The sequence below is a fragment of the Elephantulus edwardii genome, unplaced genomic scaffold, assembly GCF_000299155.1.
Source record: "Elephantulus edwardii isolate Elephantulus edwardi_28Jun2011 unplaced genomic scaffold, EleEdw1.0 scaffold00003, whole genome shotgun sequence".
NCBI lineage: Eukaryota > Metazoa > Chordata > Mammalia > Macroscelidea > Macroscelididae > Elephantulus > Elephantulus edwardii.
In genome coordinates this window covers 39486011-39501101 of record NW_006399753.1, presented here as the reverse complement: position 1 = coordinate 39501101, position 15091 = coordinate 39486011, and the positions used below count along the sequence as shown (strand labels likewise).

Below are 15091 nucleotides of genomic sequence, written 5' to 3'. Positions count from 1 at the left end.
GTGGTGGGAGATGCAAAAGGCTACATGCAATGTCTGGAGATAAACCTCCTGAGATAAGGGAAGGAAGAACTCATAACAACGAGACAGGGCCATCATTTCTATAATCACATGGAATCAGATTTTGTCAACACTAAATAAGCTGAAAACATCCTCTCTTGCAGCATAAAGAAAACTTACAATACTGACATTATTTGAGTCCAAAGAGAACCACAGTAACACAATATAGCCTTAGGAGACTAGTGTCAGATTTGTGACCTGTACACCTATGAAATAATAACTTTCTTGTTTAAGCTATAAGTTTGTGGCAATTTGTTAGCACAGCAATGGAAAATAAACACAATGGTTGATTATAAACTTTAGAAAAATGATATGTCTTCACAACTTCTCACATAGAGAACTCCTGCAATAAGAAGCCATTTTAAGAATGTCTGCTCATCTGCCTCAAGGTCTTGATCTTTGGATGTATCAAGCTTCATTTTGATCTTACTTCCCCCCCTTTTTTAAGGAGAGGTGTAGGGTGAGGGGTTTGTTACTATTAGACATAGGATATCAGTTTTAATACTATAAAATATATCAAAGATTTCTGAAAGTCTTATAAAGGAAATTTAAGTTTTACACAAATAACACACTTGTGACACAAATAAATTATTATAATTCCCAATATATTTCCTTTTCACCATGGGAAAATTTTCCTTTAAAAAGAAACACACAAAACAAAGCAAAAACCCAACTGGAAAATTTGTAATATTTATAGTATTTGATTTAAATATGATTATAAGGATAGTTATGGTTGGTTTTTTTGTTTTTGTTTGCTTTTTTTTTATATTTTCAAAGTGCTTGGAATAACCTCGTCCATATCCAAGTCTGATCTCTATAGCAGAGATGCAGAATTGTATCAGAGTGAAGTGGTATATTCTGGGGGGGGGTAGCTCTTGATCTTATGTCTGACACTTGCTTTCACAATAAAAAACTTTAAACTTTAAATGTGAATTGATGTGAGACAAGACACATTCATTCAAGATAATTGATCTAAGAGAGAATAAAATTTAACTCAAAATGGCTTATATGCAATGGATGGGGTAGTGGTGGCTAACTGCTAAAAGTGTTCAAAAAGACCACAGATATTTACCCTATGATAAAAAAACACATCAAACAAGCAATATGGAAAGAAGAGTTGGTATGTTCTCAAAAATAACTTCACAGAAGATAAGGGCTAAAGAGTAAATAAAGTCGTATGCTTGATATTAAAAGTTATCTATCTATATGTCTGCATCTCCAGAGTAGTGGAGACTGATGATGTTAGTCTAGAGACTAAGGTGTGCCTAATACAATCCATGGCCTTCTCAATTACTTGCTATGTATCAGAGAGCTGGATAGAAGAAGAATCAATTTTCTTTTCAAAGAAGAATCTCCTTTGAGTTGTGGTGTTGGAGAAGAGTGTTGAAAATAGATACCAAGGACTGTCAAGGGAACAAACAAGTATGTTGTAGGGAGGGTGAAACCAAGATGCTCCTTTGGGCATGTTTCCAGGACGGACCAGTCCTTGCAGAAGGACATAATGCTTGGAAGGATAGAGGGATAGCACGAGAGAAGAAGACCCTGGATGATATGAATTGACTAAGTAAATGAAGTAATGGGGGTAGTAGGTGTGCTGGAGACAGTGAATTTTTCTCAGGATAGTGTTGGGTTTGGGGCTATTGTATATAGGGTTTCTATGAGTTGCAGGAGACTCGACAGCACATACCAATAAAAAACATATATGTGTTTATACAGATAAATGCCAAGAAAGGTTAGACAGATGTAAAGAAATTAGGTTGTACAACAGAATAATGTTATGAAGAAAGAAGATAAGGCAGAAAACAGAAAATGGCTAAGAAAGGGAAAAAAAAACAGTAATTCCACAAAATATGCTTGGCCAGAAAATACTCAACTATGTAAGAAAAAAATACACTTGTAAAGAAAAAGTAAGCCAGAGTCTAAGTAAGACTATAAAGAGCCAGGAAACACACACAATTCTAAGAATTTTTAGCAATAATGGAATTTAATTTGCTTAATATTGACAGTGTAAAAGTCAGAAATATTTTTCAAATAAATAATATTTATGAATGATGTATATTTAGTGTGTTTTACTGTTTATGTTTATAGATGCTTATAAAAAGATATGCTCTGAATAGTTAGGTAATTATACAGATTATATACTAAGTATATTTGTAGATAAGCATATATATTATTCAGAATAATACCATATTCTGTGGTAAGCATCTTACATCTACAAGATATTCATTGTTCCAGAAGAAAAAAAAACCAAGTAAACACCAGTAAGTCTAAGAGAAAACAAGTATATGACTCAACATTCCATTTCAAGTTGATAATCTAGCTATAATTTCCATTCAGTCTCAAATCTGTCTGCCAGTAAAGTTATCTGTCATTCTTCTCTTCATTTTACAGAAATTCTGTATTATCAAATATTGTTTTTCTGTAATAACAAGTAAAATCATTAATTAGCTGTTATCTTCTTCTTCTTGACTTCCTTATTTCTTCAGCAGTTCTACTGCATTCCTAAAGATTCAGAGTTATAAACCCACTATCAGCTTTGATTCATCATCCTACTCACCCTCGTACAAAATACCTTTTATTATCCTTTGAAGCAATGTTTAGAATTCATTGTATTTCTTCTCTAAGTCTCACCCTCTTGGGTTTTATTTAAGCAGCATCTAAACTAAGCTCCTTTCAATAAGTCTATTTACCCCAACCTGCCATGTCCTTGGCCACCACATTACTTTTATGAATTAGAGCACTACTCACTGTCAAATACTTATGACTCCTATATGCAGTTAAATTGCACACAGGACTCCCATTCTGGTTCAAGGTTCTCCACAAGAGGATCAATTATAACCCTCAGTATTATTTTCTACTGCTTACCCAACATCCCTAAATTCCAATTGAACCACTCTTTTATCCTCTGCTGTTTGAAAACTTGTTGTCATGCTTTATTTCTTTTTTAATCTTTGCTGAATTTTTCTTCAGTCAGAATTACAGCAGTCTACTTTTTGAATTTTAAAATTGACAACAATCGATCTTTATCGATCTCAAATAATGGTGTTTTTCCCCCCTCAAGAATTTTTAACATTATTTCATTATTATATCCTACACTGTACTGTAGATATTTGATATTTCTTTTAGTCTCTCTACGCCACTATATGCTACCAATTATTCTTCAGCTTTATAACATCTTCAACAGTAAATGAAGTCTAGCAAATGTACAATACTTTAAAAGGGTTTGTCAAATAGGAATTCCGTGAAAACAACAATTATTTTAAGTGACATGTTTCCAAATAATCAGAAAATATCTTTTTAAAAACAGCATCACGTCTAAGTGCTTTGATGACAGTATAAAGAGAATATTGGTGGCGTATATTACCTGGACAAAAGAAAAAGAAAGACTTTTCACAGAGGAAGACATTCCAATGCCAACAGACACATGAATAAATGCTCAAAAATCACTGGCAGTTGGAGAGATGCACATCAAAACCACACGAAATACCAACTTACTCCAGTAGCAATGGCAACGTTTAGCAGTGCAATAAGCAATAAATGTCGGAGAGGATGTGGAGAGGCGGGAACTCTGGTACACTGTTGATGGAATTGTAAAATTGATGGAACTATGTTTGAAGACAGTTTGGCATTCCCTCAAAAAGTTGAACACACACAGAAACTCCATGTGACCCAGCTATTCTACTAGCAGGAATATACCCCAAGGAAATTAAAACTGAGATAGAAACTGTTATTTGTACACCAATGTTCATAGCAGTGCTATTCACCATTGCAAGATCATAGTAACAGCCCAAATTTCTGACTACAACTTAATGGATTGAGAAACTATTGAACATTCACACAGTGAAATACTATGCAGCACTCAGGAGCAACAATTTTGAAAAATACAGCATAACTTGGGAGAGACCGGAGAACATTATGCTGAGTGAACTAGTTCAGTCTCATAAGGAAAAAAATACTGCATAAAACCATTATTGTAAAAATAAAGGATAAGTAGTAGGAAAACATATATGGGAACCCAAGGGAGAGAGGAGTGGGAGCACAAGGGTGAGGATGGGTAGGGGTAAAACCACAGGATTGCACAGTTTCATGGGTAGAGGATGGGGGTGAAGGAAATGAGAAGGATCCAGCTGGGACCTGAAAATATTGGGTAATGATGGGTAAGGGCCAGTGGTGATTGATTTTATAAAACATAATTTATGGGAATGATTGTATGAAACACAATATGAATGAAGAATAGTGTGAAACACAATGTATGTGGAATTTGTGAGCAAACTAATGTAATTTTTTTTAAAAAAAGGTTACCTAGAATTGACTTGAAAAATTTTCACACAATCAAACATTTTGCTATTTCCAGACACTTTTCACCAAAATTAGTTTACTCTTTGGTTGAGTATCACAGCCACAGGGACAATCAATCACTGGGTTAGCTCTTCAGTGCTACAGAAACCTGAGGTAGTATCATCTGCCATAAACAAATCAACAGCAGAAGAAATATGTCACTTTATGTTATGACTGTAATCACTTCCAACCAGTTCAAGCTAAAATGTTTCTTCTGAAAAGGAATCACAGTAAAGGAATCCCATTGGATTTTACTTTAAAAGGGCATACTGTCTCTAATACAGCTGCTCTGAGGCTGGGCCAAAATAGCTATCCTTGACTGACCTTTTGAGCTCTGAATCAATACTAGAAACAGTCTGCATTAATAAATCTAATCTTATTTTGCTGTGTCAAATTCTGTCACCTTTTTATCAATCTTTCTACCCATTTTCTCATATACTTATCAGTTCATTCACCATCCACCTACATTTCTTTAAATCTTTATCTAAACCTAGCCTTGTATGTGTCACTATGATAATTTTGCTATATACACAATCAATACAAGAACTCTGGTGGTGTACACTGCTAACCTAAAGGTCAAATCTCTCTGACAATTGAAATCTACCAACCCATATAGAAAAGAAAGATGGGCAATCTCTTTACATGCAATGTACAGTATCGGAAACACACTGAGGGCCAGCTATGAGTCTATTCCAGACTCTATCACAAATGTTATAATGTAACAGTAAAATATATTTAAATTTAAAGTTACATATATTTAAATGTAATAATATTAAAAATAAATATTTAACTCTATTAAAACTCACACTAATTTAATAAGATCAGTACTGGCATACCTCCCATTTTGCAGATGATACTCAAAGTACTTAAGGTCATCTAGCAATTAAGTGTTGAGTAGGATTTGAATACTGGAAATTTTTCAATGGCACACATAGGGCAGGGTTCAGGGCTCCTGTTCATAAGGTCCCTAAGAGTCGTACTCAGTACAACAGCCCTTAACAACCACCACAACAAATTATATCAAACTGGCAAGTTTTGTGGGGTAGTTGCAAGGAGCTATGACGCCAACCCCAAGGCACATGGTTCATCTGTCAGTTGCTTTGCATCAGAAAGATGGGCCATCTCAGTCCGTGGAATTTATTGACTTTGAAAACCTGCTGGAGAGTTGACCATGAGTCAATGCTGACTCAGCAGTTCAGGATAACAAAAGCATGACATAAAATGAATGCAATATTTTTTCTTCATGGAGGCAAGGGAGGACAATAAAAGTTATTGTTTTTTCTGAGGTTGCCAGAAGTCCAGGCTGGGTTTAGAAGGGGTCGTGGTACTAGGGATATTGTTGCTGATGTTAGATGGATCTTAGCTGAATACCAGAAGAATGTCTATCTGTGTTTCATTGATTATGCAAAGGCATTTGACTGCGTGGATCCTAACAAACTGTGGCTGACTCTGAGAAGAATGGGAATCCCAGAACATTTAATCGTGCTAATGCGAAACCTATACTTGGACCAAGAGGCAGTCGTTAGACCGGGCAGGGCAACACTGCATGGTTCAAAATTGGGAAGGGTGTACGTCAGGGATGTGTCCTGTCTCCATACCTTTTCAACCTGTATGCAGAGCAGATTATCCGAGAGGCTGGGCTCTATCAGGAGAAGTGTGGCATTAGGGTTGGTGGAAGATCTATCAACAATCTGCGTTATGCAGATGACACAACCCTGCTCGCGGAAACTGAGGAGGACCTCATGCACTTACTGTAGAGGGTCAAGGACTGCAGCCTTCAATATGGACTGAGGCTCAATGTCCAGAAGACAAAAATTCTCACCACTGGACCAATCGGTAGCATCAGGATGGATGGCGAAGAAATTGAGATTGTTCACAGCTTCAGTTTGCTCGGCTCCACGGTCAACACTCTTGGCACCAGTAGCCAGGAAATAAAAAAACGTATTGCGATGGGAAAGTCTGCAGTAAGGGACCTCTCTAAAGTACTCAAGAGCAACGGTGTCTCTCTGGAGACTAAGATGCACCTGATACAGGCCATGGTTTTTGCAGTCAGAGAGTTGGACAATGACTAGGGAGGATAGAAGGAATATTGATGCGTTTGGGCTGTGGTGCTGGAGAAGAGTACTGAATGTACCATGAACTGCCAAGAAAACAAATAGATTAACCCTAGAGAGGGTTAAACCAGGCTGCTCCTTGGAGGCAAGAATTCTGGGGCTTTGCCTGACATACTTTGGACATGTTGTAAGGAGAGACAGGTCTTTGGAGAGGGACATCATGCTGGGCAGAGTGGAGGGACAGCACAGGAGGGGAAGACCCTCTATGAGGTGGTTTGATTCAGTGACTGGGGTAATCGTGATGGGTGAGTCGGAGGCAATGAGATTGGCACAGGATAGAGCAGGGTTTAGGGCTGTTGTACATAGGGTTGCTATGAGTCGCAAATGACTCGACGTCACATAACAACAACAGAACTATGAAGATTTATCACCTAGGTAAAAGAGCCAGCTGTTTTCATCCATAAACATGAAATCAGACTATCAGATATGTTCACATATAAATAGCTTTAACATTGGGACTACTTTTTAAAAAAATAACGTTGGCAAGCTAAAATTTAATCAGAGAGCAAGAAGATAAACTGACAAGGTGGCCAGATAAACTGCATGACAGATCATTTCACTGGTCTGTTGAATATGGGAAGAGTCTTTGCAAAGGCTGAGTTCTATACAAAAGTTAGTTAAGTAGACCCTGATTGGCAGCAGTAGATAAGATGAGAAGTGGAGAACATAATCATGTCATTCAGCTTTGAAATAATGAGAAATATTTCACCTACTAAGAATGTATTCCTTTGAGTTGTGGTGGTTTTGGAGAACAATGTTCAACATAGAACCATGGAAAACAAATAGATCTGTCTTATAGAGGGTGAAACTGAGCTGCTGAGGTAAAGATTTTGAGACTCTCTCACATACTTTGGACATGTTTCCAGGAGGGACCTGTCTTTGGAGGAGGACGTTATTTTTGGAAGAGTGAAAAGACAGTGCAGGAGAGGAAGACCCCAGATGAGATGGATTGACACAGTAACTGAGGTAATGAGGGTAGGTGTGTCAGAGAGAGTGAGATTGGCTCAGGATAGAGCAGGGTTCAGAACTAGTATGCCTAGTATCACTACAAGTGGTAGGTGACTTGATAGCATATAACAATAACAACATAGAAAGGTACTGACCTTCCACCTTTCCAAGCATGATGTCCTTTCCCAAGGCATATAGCCTCTCCTGGCAACCTGCCCAATGTATGTGAGATGAAGCTTCACTATCTTTCCCTGCAAGGAACACCCTGGCTGCATGTTTGTTTTTTTGGCAGTCCATGGGACACTAAGTACTCTTCTCCAACACCATAATTCAGAGAGGAAGACCCTCAGCTAGGTAGATTGACACAGTGGCTGGAGCAAGATGATGAAGTATATCAGAGATGGTAGGACAGGGTTCATATCCGTTGCTCATGGAGTCCCTACAAATTGTACTCAACTGGATGACATTTAACAATATAAAAGCACATAGGATGAAACAAAACTGAACAAGTTAGTTTTGTCTCTGTGTATCAGGGAAGGAAGAATGCAGGTACTAGGACATTATGAGTAAACAACAAATCACTTTCCATGGTGAGGGTGAAGAGCAGAAGGGGCACTATGTATATCATATCAAAAGTCCTGGTGCCATAGTGGTGAAGTATTCAGCTGTTAACTGAAATGGTAGCAGTCTGATATCCCAGGTGCAAGGAGGAAGAAAAGAACAGAGGCCCTGCTCCTTTTTGGACTATAGCCTGGAAATGTTATGAAGTAATTCTGCTCTGTCATCTACAGTCAATATGAGTTGGAATCAATTCAGCTCAATGGCACACAACAGTATATACCGTCACATTCTCCTCCTCATAACAGAATAGAAAGTAATCAGCTTAGGTTCCTTGGTATAGACTTTCAACTAATGATACTCATAACTTGTTTCTTGTATTGAAACCTGCATCTCACCCCTTACTTTTCCAATGAAATAGCAATAAAACCTGGGGAGGGGGATGTGCTAAGAACTCATAATATTGAAGAAGCCTTGCCAGAGGCAATAAAAGCCAGAGAAGCTAGAAAGCAGTTGAATTTTGAATGAAATGTTAGGCAATATAGAACTTTCATTCCAAAGGACTACCCTTAATAACACTACAGCTTCAGGGACTAAGTTAAAATAACATATTGAGGCACTCAATATTTTCAAAGGGTTGAGTCTTCAGAAGGGTAAAGAAATCACCCAGAAGCACCTGTGCCCCTCCAAATTACGTATTTGACTATTTTTTTTCCCCAGCTACCAAGCAGTCAGCATTTTAAGTAGTTTCACTATATGATCCTGAACCTTGTGTGCCAAAGGAAAAAAAAATGTTATAAAATCATGCTTGATGTCTCTGTGTTAGTGTTGAGTAAAATAAGCCCTCATTTTTCCTAAAAATTTTCCAAATTGTGCCTGGAAGGCATTAGTGTTACCCTGTTCTAATGGAGTTCCTACACTGCTCTCAGTATGATCAACTGAAGTTCCCAGTCTTAACTAAATGGCATGTGTATGTGAAGTTGGTAAAGTGGGAGGTACTCCTTGCAAAGAAATACTGTTACCCTTTCCAGTATCAGAGCCTCAAGCATTCTTTTAAAATGTGCAAGGGAAATTAACCTATTTTCACTCCACCCTTCCAAATTCCAACTTCTACTGTGGCTCAAAACTTCAGGCTCCTAAAACAACCCAAAAGCAGTCTCCTCTGAGAAAAATGATGTGTATCTTTCTGGTTGCAGTTCTCTGACACACTCAATTTCATGAGCTATATACCCAAAGTATGAGACACAAGTCAAAACACACTGTTTACCTTTCTTGAATTTGAGAAAATAACATTTTCCTGGTTTTTTCCTAGGCAATATCTACATGGGAGCCTCAACATACAAGTATTATGATTAACATTCTTGACTGGTGTGTGAAAATCTAGCAAAAGAATTTGGTTTTTGAAGAAATTGGAAAACATATCCGGTAAGAAGGAACTCTAAAAGAGGCACTTTAAATTCATGATTAAGTGACTGAATCCTACAGATATTATCCATTAAAGTTTGGACTCTAAGAGCAAAGAAAATATTATCAGTAATTCCAGAATTGGCTAACAAAATGGTAAGACCTTCCTCAATCACTGGAACTTTCTATCAGAAGGCTTCCTGAGCAGAAGTCTGTCTCCACCCTCCATTCCCAGGGAATAAGACAACAGTCTCCTTAACGGAGAATGTGTATAGCAGCACATTCACTGGTGTCGCTTCATATGCGACTGCACAAATTAGAAGAAAGGGAGCAGACCTTCCTTTACCTGCACAGGCCTTGCCGTCGTAGGTCTCGCACACCCACTCGTGGCACTCACAGAGAGGCCCGAAGTACATGCCGGGTTCGGCCACATGACAGATGCAGACGCCACAGTCGCAGCGGCCCCGGCCGTGGCACAGCGCACTCCCAGGGGGCTGCCCGGGGGCCCGGCAGTGGCGCTCAGACTCTGCCCGGGACAGTCTGCAGGCAGCACCAGACCAGCTTCTGCATGGGGCGACACACACCATAGTCAAGCCACGTTTGAGGCAATGACAATCTGCCAGGCCTAGTTCCAGCCCAACTGGACGCTTGGAACCTTCGGGATAGAACAGGCCCTCTTTTCTCTGAAGCCTCTAGGACTGTTACTCCAGTCGGTAGGCACCACCCATCTATGTCACTCAAAAACTCATTTGGATGACTATCCTGCTGTTATTAGGTGTTGTCAAGTTGATTTCAACTCAGAGTGATCTCCTAGAATAGAACTGCTCTCTAAGATTTTCTAGGTGTAAGGACTATCTAGCTAACTGAAAGGTCAGTGGTTCAAACCTCTCAACCACTCATTGGGGGGCAATCAAGGTTTACAACATTGGAAGCTTAACCGGACAGTTCTTTGCTGACCTGTAGCATAGCTATGAGTCAGAGCTCTTTAGATAAGCCATGAGTTGATTAGGGTGGCAATCTTTATTTAAAGGAGCCCTGGTAGTGAAATGGTTAAGTGTGGATTACTGATAGAAAGATGTACAGTTATAATCTATTAAAAGCTCTTGGAGAGAGAGATATGGCAGATGTGTCCATAAAAACTGACAACTTTGAAAACTCCAAGTGGGTGCTTGTACTCTGCCATTTAGGATTGCTATGAGTCAGAATCAACTTCAGGACAAAAAGTTAGGTTTAATCATGACAGTAACAGATTAGTAGATCTATGTCCTATGGAGCTTTTTAGTACATTTAAAATGCCAGTTTTGTGGTTAGCATTTGAGTGCTTAACTACTGCACCACTAGGGCTCCTTACACAGTGACCTGGCCTCCTATTTTCGGTGGACATCAGTGATCTGTCCGACTCGGGTGATTTGTCATAAGATCATTTATGTGCACGTTAAACACAGATTAATCAAAAAATATGACACTTGGCTGACTTATCACTTCAGTCCTCTTAAAAATATCTCATTGTTATTCATGGCCAGAGGCCAATTATATTATGAAAAAGAAGACGTTATTATAAAGAAATAGCTGTTCATATTGTGATAGTAAAGGTTATTTTTTTCTCCATAATTTTCATTAAGATGTTTCTTAGTGAAACTTCTTTAGTGAAAAAATTCCACTACTGTGAATTCAAAGTCTCTTTCAAAATGTAACATAAGCCTAGCTTAATGCTGTTGATGAAAAGGAATAATATTGTCTTATAGTTTAAAAGAATTTATAAATATACACAGGGCAACCTTCAACTCATGATAGTAACTTCTGGCATGTGTTTACATAGGTGGAAATGGTATATTTATTAAATCACATTTTTCTGAAGAGAAAGTTAAAGGATAGAAGTTAAACACTAAATAAAGAAAAGGAATGGGAACAGGTTGAAAACTCTTTATCTCCTGTCCAACTTAGTAACTGCTTTTGGCTTCCAGCAGCCACCCTGCAAGTTTGAGCCCTGCCACACACAAGTCTTGGGCAGGTCTGCCTTTAAGAATAACAAACCCAACTTACCTCAGAGATGGCGAGAAGCTTTGAGGAACAGCTGACAATCCAGCAAAGAGAAGAGAGGATGCCAGCAGCAAGAAGTTTCGGGAGCCTGAGGAACACATGCTGGGGCTGTGGAGGGAGAGCTGTGCTTTTGCACACTGGGGCTCAGGAGGCAATGGGAAGGAGGGGTGACGGTGACGCTAGCAGATGTCCAGGCAGACAGACCCACGGACATCCAGGCTTGCTGGTCCAGAGCTCTGCTCAGAGCTGCAAGTGCTTTGATGAGCTGCCTGGGAGGATTTGGGCAGCGGCACCGCTTTGGGCGGGGTACTGGTGCCAAACCCCTCCAGAGGAGAGTCTAAGCAGGGAAGTAATTAGAAACAGTTGTACAAGCAGATGGTTTATTTTGACATCAGAAAGTTTCCTGTTCACAGATTTGAGAAAACCAGTTCTTTCTTCAAGTATAGGCACCAGAAATATTGAGGGAATATTTAGGTAAACGAATATTAAAGGGAATGTTAAATAATCCTCCAGATGGAAGGAGAAAGGAGACGACCAAGGTAGTTGAAATAGACAGTAGGTAAGGATGTATGTCCACCACATACTTTTTAAGGAGATGTGCTATTTGAGACAGAAGTTGTGGAGGGGGAAGCAAAACTGACAAATAGAAATCATTTTATTACTTTAAAAAAATTTCTCCTTGCTTTCTTTTTGCTCTGAGTTTCTCTTAAGTTTTTAAGAAGCATGTCATGCTTCTATTTGCTTAGGCCAGTAGCTTATCACACAGCATTTTTCTTGACTTGGAACTTTCAAATAGTTGTCCTAAATTTACCCCAGTCCTCTCCATTCAGCCAATATGAAGAGAGAAGAAGAAGCATTCTGTATCAAAATAAACTGTACAGTCTAAATTGTCCTGAGAAATAACCAATCTTATGTTTTCCTCCTCTATGTCTGGCCACTTGGTACATTTTATCTGTAATGGTGACAATAACTATATATTCATTTGTTCATTTAAAAAGGTAGGTTATGCATTTACCTGGTTCCAGGTTTGGCACCAGCTGGAGGGAATAATAAATATAATTTAGGAAACATAATTCCTGCCATCTGAGTCCAGTAGGCTAATAAAACACTAACCACACAAATAAACATTAAAGAATATAAACTATTATATGTTGTTGTTGTATACAATTTAAAAAAAAAAAGGAGTGTGTACCGTAGAGTTGGAAGTAACCCATAGCTGACCCTCTGGTGGGTTTTCAGAGGCAGTTAATTGCATGGGAGGAGATTGCCCATCCTTCTCTTATGGAACAGCTGGTAGCCTTGAACCACATGCCTTTGGGAATGCAATGCAGCTTCTTGCCAGTTGGCCAATAAATGAAATAAAAAAGGAGTGCAGTTATCTCCACATCAGTTACAGTTGTCACTGTTGTTAGATGTCATCAAATCCAGTGCAACTCATAGGAATACTGTGAACAACAAAAGTTTCCCGTTATGGACCATATTCACAATTTCCAATATGTTTATACCCATTGGAATAGTCACCATGTCAATCGCCTTATGGATCTTCTCTTTGCCAACCCCCTAATTTACTCAGCGTAATATTCTTTACCAATAACTAACACCTCCTAAAAACATGCTCAATGTATGTGAGACAAGGTTGCCTCATCCTCTCCTTGAAGAAGCACTCTGGATGTACTTCCTTTAGGACAGATTTGGTTATTCTTTAAGGCTGTACAAACCCTTTTAAATACCAACACCACATTTCAAAGGAATTGATTCCTCTTCAAGTCTACTTTATTCACTGTCCAACTTTCAGACGCACAGTGAACAAGTGAAAATATCATGGCATGGGTCAGGGGCACCTTAGTCTTTAAACAGACATCTTTGACCTTTATCGCTTAAAGAATTCCTTGACAGCAGATTTGCTCAGTGAAACATGTCATTTGACCTCTTGTTTGCTGTTAGTTTATGCGTTGATTGTGGTTCCAAGTAACATGAAATCACTGACAACTTTAATCATTTGAAGAAAGAGTGAGAGAGATTAGATTATATGGAGACAACTAATCAAAGGGATGATGTTTGAGATAATACTGAAAAGTAGAATGTAATTGGGATTAGAGACATGGAATAAAGTTGAAAGGCATTGTTATGTCCCCTTAAAAGATAAAGAAACTGAAAACAGAAGCAAATCACTTGCCCAACTTTCACAGGAAGCAAAGTGGTATGTGAGAAGCCAAAGCCCACACAATGTCCTTTACATTCTGTGGTCATATGAGGAAAGTGTTTAACAAGGTTATGATTACCTGGGAAGAAGAAAAACATCCTTTCTTTTCCATCAGAAGATCATATTAGGTGCAATGGTTCATCATAAAATAGACTTTGAACAAAGAAGGCTCATGCAGGCCTGAGAAACTGTGACCTTAAAATTAGAGATGGATTGTAATAGGATGAGATTTCCCTCCTCACATGTGTAAACAGCTTCTAAGGAAAACGGCTAGCCCTAGTAATAGCCAGTTGAGCAAGAAGGCAGATGAAAGTCCTCTAAACATAGTCCACCCACTTTCTCCTCCTACTGTGTGTGACTACCTCAGTCTACGCAGTTAAGCCTTCTCAAAGTGGCTGACTCCTTGTCAGTTCTTGAGTCCAGGTGTATGCAACCTGGAAGGGGTTCTACCAGCAAAAAGACAAGAGTAGGAACAGGTGCTCACGTGATAGGATTGGTGTTAAAGGAAGTCTGAACAGAATTCCAGCATCGTGGGTACCAAGGGTGTGTTTTGGAAGGACAGACACAGGCTCTGTGCTGGCAAGTTCATGATCCAGAGGAATATTGAACCACTATGGGGAAGGATGTTGCTGAAAAAGGAGTGATGAAATCAGTAGTTCTCAAATTCTTGTCTCCAGACCAGCAACATCTGCACCAGCTATAGAAATGCAAGTTGTCAAACTCCATCTCAGATTTCCCGAATCACACTGTAAATGCTAACAAATTCCCAGATGATCTACTTGCATCTCATGGTTTTAGAAGCCTGGCAAGGCACGAGGTCTGAAGCTGAGGCTGTAGACGTTAGGAGCATCTAAAGATGAAAAGTGCATGAACTCACTCCCAAGATAGCTTAGCACAGTGTGCCTTCCTACACTTCATCCCAGTATCTAGACAATTTTCTGGCACAAAGAATATGGACATAGTATAAGGGAAAAATAAGTTTTATAGCTAACCTGTGAACTTGTAGTGAAAACATAAGAAATTTCATAAATTATCTGACTTATTATTGCACATTTTCTGAAGATAAAAAGTATCATTATCAAATAAGAACTGACAATTCAAAGAATAATCTGATGAATTAAAAAAAAATTAACTCCTGCAAGTACTATTTTGGAATAATCTTTAAACTTTAAACCGAATATATCCCCTACAGTCTCGTTGAAATAAGACAATAGATTGTTGTTGTTGTTACGTGCCGTCGAGTCGCTTGCGACTCATAGCGACCTTATGTACAACAGCCCTAAACTCCCCTCTGTCCTGTGCCAATCGCACTGTCTCTGACACTCTCATCCGAATTATCCCAGTCACTGAATCAATCCACCTCATAGAGGGCCTTCCTCTCCTGCGCTGTCCCTCCACCCTCCCAAGCATGATGTCCTTCTCCAAGGAC

At 38.9% G+C, this 15091-nt stretch overlaps 1 protein-coding gene across 3 annotated transcripts in view; it reads right to left on the bottom strand.

Annotated features, from left to right (window-relative positions):
• Nucleotides 1-11796, bottom strand: part of ITGBL1 (integrin, beta-like 1 (with EGF-like repeat domains)) — a 393008-nt gene extending 381212 nt beyond the window's left edge. For 2 of the 3 annotated variants that reach the window (XM_006879391.1, XM_006879392.1), the window contains exons 1-2: nt 11463-11796; nt 9766-9983 (exon numbers count right to left, since the gene is read on the bottom strand). In XM_006879391.1, coding sequence (XP_006879453.1) covers nt 9766-9983; nt 11463-11560 — 316 coding nt within the window. In that variant the 5' untranslated portion in view covers nt 11561-11796. The remainder of the gene's footprint in view (nt 1-9765; nt 9984-11462) is intronic. The other variant, XM_006879393.1, reaches the window with a different exon arrangement.
• Between the last annotated feature and the right edge of the window lie 3295 nt (nt 11797-15091).